Genomic DNA, 14,844 nt, shown 5'->3' with positions numbered 1-14,844 from the left:
CATCCGCTTTCTCCTCCCCAGTAAGCCCTGCCCGTGCGGCGCGGCGTCCCGCTGTGTTGGACTGCCGTTTTTGTTCCTTTGTCTCCACCGAGTCGGCAGCTCGGGCAGCAGCGTGGTCACTTGCATTGGTATGCCGCTGTTTGGTGTTTGTCCCCTCCGAATCAGCAGCACGGGCGGCGCGGCGTCCCGCTGTGTTTGTCATTTCAGCTCATTTGTCTCATTCGAGTCGACTACTCGGAGGCTGTCATTGTCGGCTGCGTTGGACTGCCGCTGATTGCTGTGTGTCATCTCGGAAAGCCATGCACGCGTAGCGCGTTGTTCCGTCATGTGGATATCGCGCGATTCACTTACTGGTGCATCATCAAGACTTGTCCGCAATGTTTCCTCTTTTTTTGCATCGGTTTGTGCATTGTTTTTTGATGTGCGATCGCGGCGGAGGCGTTCGGTAGTGGTCATTGCAGCCAAGTAATTGAACACAAGACACTGTAGGATCTAGCTGCGATAATGTGGTACCCTGACACTGAAGGGGACGGACGAACACATTAATCTACTGCAGGCTGGTATCCACTCAGTTTACTTCGTTTCTACCAGGTGATGGTGGTGGTGGAGGAGCTCTGAGCACCGTGCTGATTGGCCCGTGGGGTGCTCCCTTTCCGGGAGGAGCGATGCGCGCCAGAGGCTCCGAGTCCCCGCCCTCTACCCCGCCCCTTAGCAACGCGCCCTGCTTAAGTGGTGAGGGCGGCGTGTGGTGATCGTGGTGATCGTGGGTGGCCGAGGAGTCGTGTGGACGCGGCTGTGTCGACTGTCCCCCGTCTTCAACTACTTGGGGGCGAAGTGGTCGTTTGCAGACTTCACGGCGACCGACTTTAGCGAGGAGGCGCTTTTATCTCAGCGACGCCATCAAATCGACGACGCCGTGACAAAACGCGGCGATTTTCGCGGGAGCCGACGACTTGGTGACGCGCAGTTGACAGCCCCCCCCCAACACCCCCCTCAACACCACCCCTCCCACCAGCCCTCACCACCACCTTCTGCACTAGGCCTCGCGAAGCCTCCCGCACTAGGCCTCGCGAAGCCTTCTCTGCAGTAGGCCTCGCGATGCCTTTTCTGCAGGCCTCGCAAAGCCTGCCGCACTAGGCCTCGCGCCGTGCTTTTCGTGCACAAATAAGGCGATTAAATGTATCTCGTCTCTGTGTTAATAAATGTATCTTGTCTCTGTGTTAAAAAAACGTGCTGCGTTTCAGTAAAGTAAATTTGAAGCGAAGTTTAAAGTTTCGCCGTGAGGCGCCGGAAGCGACGGCCATCTTGTTTAGTTCACATATCGCAGGGGGAGCGGGCGGCCATCTTGTCGGACAGACGGACGGACACATTAATCTATTGGTGGTCTGGTCCACTTCGTTCCTACCAGTATAATGTATGCACTGTCCTTGAAGTTGATTGGTCCACACCCGAGACAGCTTTTCTTAGAGCCTAGTCTCACATGGGTTGGACCAAATGACGCCAAAAGGTGCACAACTCAAAGACAATGCACCATCAGAGTATGAGAGCTCGGGGTCAAGCATTTACACCATTGGAACCTAATTTGCCAGTAAAAATGATAGTTGTTTTTTTACCCTTATATATGGCGACAAAACTGACACCTTTTTTTACAAGGAGTCATGTTTACATAGACCACAATACCTGCAGTCATAATGCAAACAAAAAGCATAACTCTGATAATGTGCAGTCCTTGAAGTTGATTGGTCCACACCCGAGACACCTTTCCTTTGAGTTGTGCGCCTGGTCCAACACCATGTGAGACTAGGCTCTAAGGAAAGCTGTCTCGGGTGTGGACCAATCAACTTCAAGGACAGTGCATACATTATCAGAGTTGTGTTTTTTGTTTGCATTATGACTGCAGGTATTGTGGTCTATGCAAACATGACTCCTCGTAAAAAAAGTGTCAGTTTTGTTGCCAGATAGAAGGGTAAAAAACGAATTATCGAGCGGTAGCGTAGTGGCGGCTAGCGCTACGCTGCGCTACCAACCCCGGCGATTCGAGTTCGATTCCCCGCTCACGGCCAACAACAAGCGACGATTATCCGAACCGTTCCCGATCAAACATCTTTCGGCAGGGACCCTCCTGAAAACGCACTGGGACTGTGTCAAGACTTTCCGTGAGAAAACAATCCCTTTTAAATCGCAATGACAACGCTATACGTATACAGATTTTATTGAAATGGCAGTTATAGAAATGTACGCATTTACTATTGACACAGCTCGCAAACGCCCTAACGTAATGGGAGCGCGCGGGGTGGTGGTGGTGGTCCAGCAAAAACTAAATAACTTGATAACCCACATGGAACAGAAATGATAAATCGGGTTTGTTTGGGGGCGGGTGTAGATTTTATTATTCAACAACCATAATCCCCCCGCTCCCCGCCTGTCACCCAACCAGAGCCAATCGAATAGAGTGGCCACGTGGGAGAGGGGGGATGGCAAATGCACCGATTGGTTCGCTTTTTCAGCAATCCGCAGGACGATGAACGGGTGACGTGGTAAGAAGACGTTGACTATTTTATACTTCGCTGTTCGCGACCAATATTATCCACAATCGAGTTTATTTTTTAAATCCTTTATATTAAGTTCGCTTGCTTGCTTACGACCGTGCAAATCTTTCGGTCGTTTTTTAACCCACTTCCCGTGATCCAATCGAGCTGACATTTCGCACACAGACTCGGTGTGCGTAACAATTAATGTTCGTGAATTTTTTTTTCCAAAATTTTACACTTTTTAGGACAAAAATATTATATTTAATTACCAATTGCTTACTGGTGCAATGCAATCATCTGACCCATAGGTGGCAGCCATCTCAAGCCAGAGGACGAGAGGACTCTAGCCGCCACGCATATAAAGGATTTATAGTGAAAAACTTTGTTTTTACGGGTAGATATAAACGCAGCCAATTAGTAAGGTTTCGTCACTTAAACATTCACATTTGCTGCGGGTTTACTCTCCCAACACAACTGTTGTGTGCTGAACTTGTCGTAGCCAATCGGCACGCTTTGTTCACACGACAAACCTCCGTGCTAATTGGCCGTGTCGGGTGATGGTGGTCGCGAGTTTAACGGCACGTTTACGCGATCCAACCCAACTAAAAAAAAACGAACCTCGATTGCGGATGACACTTTGCCGTTCGCCCGTGACACCGAATCGATGGCCTCATTTCCCTCCCCCACCACCCCCCCACTCGGCAACTTGAAAAAGAGGAGAGCCGTGTAGCTCAGCCAGGGGCCTGACCTGCTACAAATTGTCGTAGAGCTTAACAGAGTAAGACGAGACACGATCTCACCCACGCCGGCTCAGGAGCTAAGCCACGGCCATTATGAAACCCCCCCCTACATCCCCCCCCCCCCACATCCCCCCCTACACCCCCCCACATCCCCCCCTACCCCCCCCACCGACCGAGCCGCCGTTCAATAAGTTTAAGATCGCAGCGTGCCGGCCGCCCCCATCCTGCTGCGTTTCTCCATCGCCCAGCGGCTCCTCTTGAGCGGCTTCGCTCCCTTCTTCTTGTGCCCCGGGCGAGATGTGTCGTGCGCCGGCGGCCTGCGGGGACGACCGTCGTCGCCGTCGGCAACCGCTGTTGCCGCGGGTCGCGCGGGCGCCGGCGGGCCTACGAAGACGCCCTCGGTGGGGTCCTCGGGGAAGGCGCGGAGGTCGTGGCGGGGTCCGCCCTCCTGCTGCTCCTGCTGCTTCTGCTGCAGCTTCTCCCGCAGCGCCGCCGTCTGCTGCTGGCGCAGCTGGCGACGGTGCTGCTCGCGCGCACAGAAAGTGGGGCCGCCCCCCCCGTCCCGAACGGACAATGACAGCTACATTAGTTTTTTTTCTTCCACCGCGCAAAGCCTGGCACGGCTGCCTGGGGGGGTTGTTGTCCATTACGCAGACCCCCCCCACCCCCCACCACCGTCCGCTCTGCAACTTGCACCAACCCTCTGCGTGCTTTTGGATATGAAAGCGTGGCGATCTGCGTTTTTTCGTAATGTCTGTAATGCCGGGGGGGATCGCTCTGTGCCAAAGAGAAAAGTCGACGATCTGCGTTTCCGCCCCCCCACCACCACGCCCCCCCCCCACCACCACCCGGTGCCGGTCGTACCGTGTTGGGGGAGAGGTAGTGGCTGTTCTCGTACAGCGTGGGGCCCCCGAAGCTGCCCTGGAAGAGACGGATGAGTTGCAGGACGAAGCGGGGTCCCATCTCCACGAGCTGTCCATCCTCCTCCACAATCTACAAAGACAAAGATGCCCCCCTCGCTGTCTTAGTGTAGCCTAGCGGTCCGTCGGGGGGCGAGTGTCGTCAGGCGAAGTCGCTAGCAGCGCCACCGCCTAGGAAGGTCGGCACGGCGGCACGCGACGGGGTGGTTGGTGGGCGGCCAGCGTCACGCACGGCCGCCCCGGTGGCGACATTTACTACGAAACGCGTCGTGCCCGAACGCACACGTACCTACACGAAGAATCTGGTAGATTGTGTGGGTGAGGAGGGTGCCGTGGGTTAGGAGGGTGCCGTGGTGGGTGAGGAGCGGTGAGATTGTGTGGGTGAGGAGTGATAAGATTGTGAGGAGGGTGCCCTGGTGGGTGAGGAGCGGTGAGATTGTGTGGGTGAGGAGCGGTGAGATTGTGTGGGTGAGGAGGGAGCCGTGGTGGGTGAGGAGCGGTGAGATTGTGTGGGTTAGGAGGGAGCCGTGGTGGGTGAGGAGCGGTGAGATTGTGTGGGTGAGGAGGGTGCCGTGGTGGGTGAGGAGCGGTGAGATTGTGTGGGTGAGGAGGGTGCCGTGGTGGGTGAGGAGCGGTGAGGTTGTGTGGGTGAGGAGGGAGCCGTGGTGGGTGAGGAGCGGTGAGATTGTGTGGGTGAGGAGGGTGCCGTGGTGGGTGAGGAGCGGTGAGGTTGTGTGGGTGAGGAGGGAGCCGTGGTGGGTGAGGAGCGGTGAGGTTGTGTGGGTGAGGAGGGTACCGTGGTGGGTGAGGAGCGGTGAGGTTGTGTGGGTGAGGAGGGTGCCGTGGTGGGTGAGGAGCGGTGAGGTTGTGTGGGTGAGGAGGGTGCCGTGGTGGGTGAGGAGCGGTGAGATTGTGTGGGTGAGGAGGGAGCCGTGGTGGGTGAGGAGCGGTGAGGTTGTGTGGGTGAGGAGGGTGCCGTGGTGGGTGAGGAGCGGTGAGGTGTGGGTGAGGAGGGTGCCGTGGTGGGTGAGGAGCGGTGAGGTTGTGAGGGTGAGGAGGGAGCCGTGGTGGGTGAGGAGCGGTGAGGTTGTGAGGGTGAGGAGGGAGCCGTGGTGGGTGAGGAGCGGTGAGATTGTGAGGGTGAGGAGGGTGCCGTGGTGGGTGAGGAGCAGTGAGATTGTGTGGGTGAGGAGAGCGCCGTGGTGGGTGAGGAGCGGTGAGGTTGTGTGGGTGAGGAGGGTGCCGTGGTGGGTGAGGAGCGGTGAGGTTGTCTGGGTGAGGAGGGTGCCGTGGTGGGTGAGGAGTGGTGAGGTTGTGTGGGTGAGAAGCGCCCCGTGGTGGGTGAGTCACAGTAGACCTGCGAGGCCGTGGTGGTGGTGGTGTCGTGCCACAGTGGCGCCGAACGCTCACCTGGAAGTTGCGAATCCAAATGCGGTGGTCGGTGATGGAGAAGGAGAGCACGTGGTCCACAAAGGGCTGGCTCTTCGGGTGGTAGTGCGGCGTCGCAAACGTCTGTAGAAACACAACCACACGTGGCTCACACAGCGCACAGACACGGTGTCTCCACACACACAGTGGTGCACATGCGACGCGTGTACAGAAGTGTCCAGGGAGACGCGCGGGTTGGTGGTGGGGGAGGAAGAGGCACGCGCTCGGGAACACACATGCAGCGAGACACGCGTGTGTCGAGACACGCACGCACAGGGTGTGGGGGACACACGCGTGGCGACACGCGCGCGTGGAGGGGAGCCGCACGCACCTGTGTGAAGAGCTCCTTGAGGATGGCGTAGTGTGGAAGGGTGTCAAACGTCTACGCGGCGCAGACGGGGAGAACGCACGCACGACATTAAGTCGCGATAATCACACAAGGCCGCGGAACCAACCGACGATTCAACACGTCCATTACCGCCGCAAAGAAAGTGAGCCAACGTCACCGCCGTCGTCGGCAATGTGTTACCGTCGGCAGCATCGCCGCAAGAGAGAGTCGTTCGAGCAACAGCCGAGTGAGCGGGCAAGTGAGCGAGCAAGTGAGCGAGCAAATGAGCGAGCGATTGAGGAAGTAGATTGAGTGGTATGCGCTGGTGAAGTGAGGCGAGTGGGTAGGTGAGAGTTTTTGAGTTGAGTGGGCAGGTTGAGTGGTCGGGCAAGCACGCGTGTTAGAAAGTAGGCCAGCATTTGGCTGCTGTAAATTCCGACGCTTCGTTGAGCTATCATTTGTGATGTCCAGGTCGAGTCTGGAAAAGAAGCTAATAGCTCAGTGGGCCTTACCTAGTAAGATTAAAAAATATACAAACAAAACTAAACATTTTTTTCAAGCGATTTGTTTAACTTTCCTATACTTTGCACTCCTATCGTGTTTTTGTACCGTTTGTTCTTGTAACATTCGGGCCCCGTGCCCCTACTAGACATCTGTGAAGAGCTTCGTAGCTCATCGGATTTCGCCAGTATAAATATTGAGAATAAGCGAGTGAATGATTAACTGACGGCTAAGCGAGTGAGTGACGAAGCAGGCAAAGGTACGAATGAGAAAGTGAGCGAAGGAGCGAGCGGGGAGCTGATCGAGCTGGCGAGTGGGTGAGCGAGCGAGTGAACGGGCAAGTAGGCAAGCGCATGGGTGAGCGAGCGAGCGGGCACCGACCGGGTCAAACGACAGCAGTGGCCGTGACCCCTTGAGGCAGTTCCCCGTCAGCTTGAGCTCCGCCATCGTGTGAACTGAAAAACCGCACGGAAAAACAAACGTCACGTCCGCCTCGTCCAGACGCAGTCCACCAACGCCGCCAGGGCCACACCACCCTGCGTCACCCTCCTTCCATTGGAGCCGCGTTGACGCGCATGCAACAAGACAAGGATCCACCGTGGAGCCTTAACGGCAGAGGTCGCAATCGGGTACCCGATACCCGTACCCTACCCGATATCCGGCTACCCGCAGCAGGTACTCATTTGAGGCTGAAATGACGTAGGGGAGGCCCAGTACCGGTGCAGATAATCGTCACCAGCCGTGAACGGGAATCGAACTCGGGCCGCCGGTTCATACCGCAGCACGCCAACCGCTACACTACCGCTCCCCCCGACAACAGTCGCCATTCGCCTCCCAGTGGCGGTGACGTCGCCCACGGCGCTTGTGCCAGGCCAGGTGCACTCCGTGGCCACGTACACCAACACGCAAACACACACAGCCCCAAACGCGCACGCAACCAAACGCTCCCCCCCCCCCCACCCCGACATTCACAAACGTGAACGCGCAAAAAACGCGAGCGTGTCAATACTCACCGTTCTGAACGAGGAACTTTGCCGAGGGCCCATGCGGGACATTGGAAATCCTGCACGAGGGGCACAACACGCAGAGCGACACCGTCAGCGCGTGCCTTCTTACACGCATTCATTTAACTCACTCTGTCTGTTGTTGTTGTCGTATCCTCAAATCTTGTAACTCAATTTTAACCCACTTCCCAATGTGGTATCGACTGCAAACTTGGTATACTTATGTCATACTGATAACACGATAAAAAAAATAAAAACATTTAAAAACATTATTTTAGACGCTTTTGATAAACTCACTCTGCCTGTTGTCGTATCCTCAAATCTTGTAACTCAAATTTAACCCACTTCCGAATGTCGTATCGACTGCAAACTTGGTATACTTATGTCATACTGATGACAATACTATATTCTATCATAAACAAATAAAAAATATATATTTTTCAACAATCTTTTTTACATGTTATGTTTCGGCTCGGGTCTAATTGTCCACGCTCAAAACTGACGTTGGCTGTAAATCACCACGGCCCCCTTACGTTGTGGCAAGCTTCGGGGCCACTTCCTGGAGTCGTGGAGTTTCTGCCATTCATAATTTAAGCAACTTTTTTGGGTTAGATAGCGATCTAACCCAAAAACGTTGATTATGAATAATATTGGTCGCGAAAGCCTACGTGTTAGTTCTGCCATTACTCGTACGGTACATTTCATTAAAGCGTGTTTTTTTTAAAGTATTTTTATATATTACTTATTTTTTAAATCCTTTATATTAAGTTCGCTTGCTTGCTTAGGATCGTGCAAATCTTTCGGTCGTTTTTTAACCCACTTCCCGTGATCCAATCGAGCTGACATTTTGCACACAGACTCGTTGTGCGTGACAATTTATTTTAGTGAAATTTTTTTTCCAGAATGTTACACTGTTTAGGGAAGAAAAAAAAACATTTAATTACCAATTGTTTAATGCTGCCAGACAATCATCTGACCCATAGGTGGCAGCCATCTCAAGCCAGAGGACGAGAGGACTCTAGCCGCCCCGATGCCACGCATATAAAGGATTTATAGTGAAAAACTTTGTTTTTACGGGTTTACTTGTATCAGACTACGGTTGTACTTCTCAGTGTCGTGCAATTATATTGAACATTGCTAGACAAGGCGTCCTGCCCCCCCCACCCCCACCACGCTGTGTCCGGTCACAGTGGTTGTGACCATACTTCATCACGCTAGACTTTTTTTCCAGTATAAAATTATTATTTGTTAATATTTCGATTTAAAGCTTTCGTGACTGCAGGGATTCATCTTCTTGGTTCTTTCGGTAAAGTCACGTAGAAGGGATTAATAATAAAATAATAAAAATAAAACATAATAAAATAAATCTCACGACGTTTCGGCCACAACGCAAGCAGCCGTCCTCAGGTGAAGCTGTCCTCAGGTGAAGAACAGGTCTGTCAGAAAGACCTGAAATTTCAGACGCTGTCTTTCCGACAGACCTGTTCTTCACCTGAGGACGGCTGCTTGTGTTGTGGCCGAAACGTCGTGAGAATTATTTGATTATGTTTTATTTTTATTATTTTATTATTTCCCTTCTATGTGACTTTACCGAAAGAACCAAGAAGATATTTGTTAATGCTTTGATACTAACAACAAAAAGTGTCACATTTTGTAGCTGCTCACCCCCGAGCTAGAAATGCTCCGATCATGGCATTGCCTTTGTTATCTGGTCTGACATTGGTGGTGAGACTAGGCCCTAAAATGAGGCTGTTTCTGGTGTAGGCCAATACGTTTCAAAGACAATGCATAGATGATACTGGTAGTAACCTCCTGGTTACACCAGCCCACAGGGGATTATTGTGTCCGTCCGTCGTACAGGGACGGGCTGGGTGGGGAGGGTGGGGCTGGGTGGGGAGGGGAGGGTCTGGGGGGTTCACTCACCACATGTACAGATCCATTTTCTTCTTTGCTTCAAAGTAGATGCACTTATTGCAGTTCTTCATCTCACAGATCTGAAGGTGCATACATCACGCGTTTAGCGTTTTGAATAAAATGTATTTTCCCCCGCCAAATATGTACAGTAAACCGTTGTTAATTCGACACATATGGTGCTCTGGCCTTACCGAATTATCCAATATTCCGAATTATGTACAACGGTACCCCCCAGTGCCTCCCGCCCAAATAAAAAAAAATATCCAAATTTGTTTTCCCAAACTCTTCACACACCATTGACACCCCCCCCCCCCCCGCATAAATTCTCTCCAAAACTTTGGATTTGTCTCGCAGACTTAAGGGATTTATATACTTTGATCAATTTCTATCACTTCTTGATGTAGGTGCAGACGAAATGTCTCAGAGGGTTGGCTTGCACAGAGTGCACAGAACAAAGTAAAGTCCAAAGCGACGGGTCTGCACCCACACTCACCACAACGCTCACCACGCTCACCACGCTCACCGCCACCAGACCGAGTCGTTGTTTTGGGAAATTGGACCGTTCGGTACGGCAATTCGACTCGTGGCAAATTACTAAAACCGTACATATGACGAAAGCGCGGTCGAACCTAATCATCCCCAATTACGAATGATCAAATACCGAAATAATGAGGTTTTGCTGTATGTTCAACTTCTTTCTAGCCGTACGTAGCTCAACCGTGCTCATAGGAGGTGTGGGGGAAGGGTACAGCGCAACCTCTCCCCCCGCCCGCGTTACAGAAGGGCCACGGAAGCAGCTACCACAGAACTACTTTTGAGATCCATGCAAGTGACCTCTGGTCAACACGAGGGGGATGGCTTCTTGGATTTGAACCTACGACCGAAGCATCGTCAGCCTATTGCGCTGACCGTGCGCGTGTGAACTACACGCATCGCGCGTGGGAGTACGTGTGCAAACGTATGGCACGTTTGCACCGTGCGTATGCGTGTGGTACGTTTGCGTGCGTGCGTGTGTGTGCGCGTGCTCGCTAACAGCACTTGCCCCTAAGGCTATACAGGGATCTTTGTTTTTTTATCTTTGATTGAGGTGCGTGTTTGGGGGTGGCTCGGCACGACCCCGTGGCGTGCCGCGCATGTAGTGTTTGTATTTTATTGCACAGAGGAATGCGAACGCAAATCACTTTTCTCTACCTCGTTGACCACAAACAGTTTGTCCTTCCGGTCCATTTTTGTGTCTGTTAAAAAATAAAAGGGGGGGGGCACACAAGCAAGGCAACGCCATCAGTGCGTGCATTTTTGGTTTTATTCATCAGACCGCTGTTAGACTTGTCAGCGTACATAAACACATTCCTGCAGAGGGAGCTGGTAGGAACGTTGGGTTGCTCGGTCAATGGCCAGGGTCAACGGCGGCGTGGTGTATTCCGCAAATATGCCCGACTGTGAGGGCGGGCACAAGCCGGCGTGAGTAGGTTAAACGTTGAGTTTTATAAGTGCACCACGGGGTGACCAGCCCCTCCCCACCCAGCCCCTACCCAGCCCCACCCTCCCCACCCAGCCCCACCCCTCCCATTTTTGGATGCACGATGGACGGACACAATAATCCCCTGTGGGCTGGTGGAACCAGTGGGTTCCTACCAGTATAAAGGTATTTGTTGGGTTAGATGGCGGCAAGTATAAATATGTCGTTACGGTTTTGACACACGTAAATACAAAAAACCTACCAATTAGTCATTCACTTCAGCCCACTGGTTGTGTATTGGAGAATAAATCGACAACATTTACAAGTTGAGTACTGTGTGACGTTTCGCCGGTAATCACATCTAGCAGCATCGTCGGACGATTTAGCCAGAATTGTGAATCACGTTTAGAGTATTTGACTACTGCTGTGAATTTCCATGATGATAAGCCACTAATTTGAGCAATCATTTGTGATAGCCAGGTCATGCTTCTGAAAAATAACAAATTTAGTTTTATTTGGATTTTGGTTCTTTCGGTAAAGTCATGTAGAAGGGAAATAATAAAATAATAAAAATAAAACATCATAAAATAATACAATTCTCACGACGTTTCGGCCACAATGCAAGCAGCCGTCCTTCTACGTGATGACTTTACCGAAAGAACCAGGAAGATGAATCCCTGCAGTCACGAAAGCTTTAAATCGAAATGTTTTTGTATTGTTTGTTGTAACTTACGGACCCGCCCCTACTGGTCATATCCCATCGGATCCTTCCAGTAGAAATATTCTGATTCTGCATCAACATGACTATTTCGCTACTGATATCAATTTCGGGAAACGAGCCATTTCGTTGAATTATCATTCGCGAACAGGTCCCGTCCGAAACCGACCTATGCAGCATCTCGGTGGACCTCACCCAGCAAAATACATTTTAAAAGTTGAGTTTAGGAAATTCCACGTTCTCCGGACAAGTTCTCCATACCGGGTTTGGAGTGGGGCATGATACTGCGCAGGTCCTGCATCAGGTGACGCGTGCGGTAGTTGATGCCACGCGACGAGAAGATCAACACTCGCTCTTTGTTCGTCCAGCGGCCCTGCGGGAGGAGACGTACGGGTTAAGTCCGTGCGTGAAACGCGGGGTTCGAGAACACTTTTTGCACACCGTGGCACATGCGACTGCACCCTCCCCCCGCCGTTATAATGCGGAACGCACCCCGTTATAAAAACGCGGTTTCTGAGCGGTGAGAGACACCGCAAACTCCAAATATAAAGCAGCAGGCGTCGTCAGCGTTGGGATCGAACCCACGCGCTCCTGTATACCAGGCGAGGTAGTTAACATCTCGCAACTGTGATGATGATGATGAGAGAGACACCGCAAACTCCAAATATACCGCAGCAGGCATCGTCAGCATCGGGATCAAACCCATGCCCCCCTGTATACCAGGCGAGGAAGTTAACATCTCGCAACTGTGATGATGATGAGAGAGACATGCAAACCCCAAATATACAGCAGCAGACAGTCAGCGTTGGGATCGAACCCACGCGCTCCTGCATATCAGGCGAGGTAGTTAATATCTCCTAGTCACCGCGGCACCACTACTTTACCAACCAAAATATCATCGTGAGCCATTCCATTTTTTATTACACGCTTTTATTTAACTCTGTCGTTGTTGTATCCTCAAATCTTGTCACTCAATTTTAACCCACTTCCCAATGTGGTATCTACTGCAAACTTGGTATACTTATGTCTTACTGATGACAATACTATATTTTATCATAAAAAAATACATAAAATTTTAACGATCTTTTTACACGCTTTCTATTAACTCATTGTCTGTTGTTGTCGTTGTTGTATCCTCCAATCTTGTAACTCAATTTTAACCCACTTCCCAATGCGGTATCACCTGCAAACTTGGTATACTCATGTCTTACTGATGACAATACTATATTCTATCATAAAAAAAAAGTTTTTTTTATTTCTTTCCGAATTCGGAAAAAAAATCCTCAACAGGATTTTTTCAAGGGCCGCAACAAAGCACTGCGGGGAATTCTAGATGGGTCCTTAATAGAAACAACATCGCCCCCCCACCCACCATGATCGGGAAAAGATCCCCATCCCTCACCAGCGGATTGACAAAGTTCGAACAATCGTTAAGATGGTTTTTGTTCTTATAGATATATACGTGTTGCGTACAAGCAGCTTGATAACTTAGAATCAAACGCGGTACGTAAACTTGTGAATAGTCTCTTTAATGGAGACGTTGATGAAGTAGCGAATTCACGCTCCGAATGAGTTGATCAGGAACGAATTAACGCTCCGAATGAGTTACCCCAGGAGCGAATTCACGCTCCGAATGAGTTGCATCAGGAACGAATTCACGCTCCGAATGAGTTACTTCGGGAACGAATTCAAGCTCCGAATGAGTTACCTCAGGAACGAATTAATGCTCCGAATGAGTTGGCTCAGGAACGAATTCACGCTCCGAATGAGTTGGATCAGGAACGAATTAACGCTCCGATTGAGTCAGCTCAGAAGGAGTGATTTAACGCTCCGAATGAGTTGACTCAGGAACTAATTAACGCTCCGAATGAGTTGGCTCAGGAAAATAATTCACGCTCCGAATGAGTTGGATCAGGAGCGAATTCACGCTCGGGATAAATTAACTCAGGAACGAATTAACGCTCTGAATGAGTCGGGCTCAGGAGCGAATTCACGTTCCGAATGAGTCGGGCTCAGGAGCGAATTCACGCTCCGAATGAGTTGACTCAGGAACGAATTCACGCTCCGATTGAGTTACCTCAGGAACGAATTCACGCTCCGAATGAATTAACTCAGGAGCAAATTCACGCTGCGAATGAGTTACCTCGGGAACGAATTCAAGCTCCGAATGAGTTGGATCAAGAGCGAATTCACGCTCCGAATGAATTAGCTCAGGAACGAATTATTAACTAATACAAATAGCGAACGAGTTAACTGCAAGTGGGTTCGAACGGACGCGCGGCAAGGAGCTTAATCGATAAACGCGCGCAATTTATAACTTATCGAGTGTAGTCACCAGACGGATTAAAATTAACACGCTTCGGCCTAGTCGACACGAGTAGGGAGGAGAAAGCCTCGGCTCGCCTGACCACGCCGCGGCAAACGGGAGCTACTCACCCGCGACACGGGCAGAGGGACCACGACCTCCGTGGGCTTCCGGGCATCCTCCTCCGCCTGGCTCTTCTCCGCGTTCTTCCCCTTCTTCGCCTTCTTCGCGTCGTTCCCTCCGTCGTCGCCGGCGATGTTCGCGCGCCGTCTCTTTTTGCCGCCTACAGAGTTCGACTCCAGCTGCTGCCTCATGCGTTGCCTGTACGCGGCCATCTTGGCGGGAGGGAGAGAGAAGGGGAGGGGCCACGCGTCACGTGGGAAGTGACGTCATGGGCGGGTGGGGGTGGGGTGGGGACCTTTAACCCTGGCGGTCAGCATCAGAGAATCTGCATATTTATAGTTGAGGATAAATGCAAGTTTCAAGTTTTCATACTCTAAGGATTTTTCGATAAAGTCACGAAGGAAAAAATAAATAGTAATAAATTATATAAAAAATAATTGAAATAAAATAATGTGATTTCTTATCTTATTTGTATTATTTTTTCTATTTTTATTTATTATTATTTATTTTTTACCTACGTGACTTTACCGAAAAAACCTTAGAGGATGAATCCTTGCAGTCACGAAAGCTTCAAATCTAGAATTCCAAGTTTTCATTTATTAGGTATAGCCCTGTGAGCCATTCGGCTCTTAAGTCGGGTGCAACCGCAACAAACAAAATAAGAACGGAGAACATCTTAAAGCGACGACGCGCAACAGAAACATTCAAGTTCAAGTTCATTTATTAGGTAGAGCCCTGTGAGCCATTCGGCTCTTGAATCGGGTGCAACCGCAACAAACAAAATCATGAACAAGAAAACATCTTAAAGTGACTATGTGACTAAGTGCAAACAGAAAATCCAAGAAAAGACAGCAAAATATTACAGAAAAAAGC

The 14,844-nt window shown here is 50.8% G+C and overlaps 1 protein-coding gene across 1 annotated transcript; it reads right to left on the bottom strand.

Moving 5' to 3' along the window:
- Window positions 1-3,436: 3,436 nt before the first annotated feature.
- BRIX1 (biogenesis of ribosomes BRX1) lies at window positions 3,437-14,226 on the bottom strand. Its single transcript, XM_078592803.1, has 10 exons — window positions 13,980-14,226; window positions 11,805-11,916; window positions 10,558-10,601; window positions 9,376-9,446; window positions 7,462-7,511; window positions 6,830-6,903; window positions 5,951-6,001; window positions 5,602-5,703; window positions 4,136-4,264; window positions 3,437-3,794 (listed from the first exon to the last, which is right to left on the bottom strand). The coding sequence occupies exons 1-10, from the start codon at window positions 14,181-14,183 to the stop codon at window positions 3,465-3,467; spliced, it is 1,167 nt and encodes a 388-aa protein (XP_078448929.1). The 5' UTR covers window positions 14,184-14,226; the 3' UTR covers window positions 3,437-3,464.
- Between the last annotated feature and the right edge of the window lie 618 nt (window positions 14,227-14,844).

The sequence above is a fragment of the Lampetra planeri genome, chromosome 3 (assembly GCF_965212315.1).
Source record: "Lampetra planeri chromosome 3, kcLamPlan1.2.h2, whole genome shotgun sequence".
Lineage (NCBI taxonomy): Eukaryota > Metazoa > Chordata > Hyperoartia > Petromyzontiformes > Petromyzontidae > Lampetra > Lampetra planeri.
Note: the sequence above shows the minus strand (reverse complement) of the source record. Positions and strands in the feature narration are given on the sequence as shown.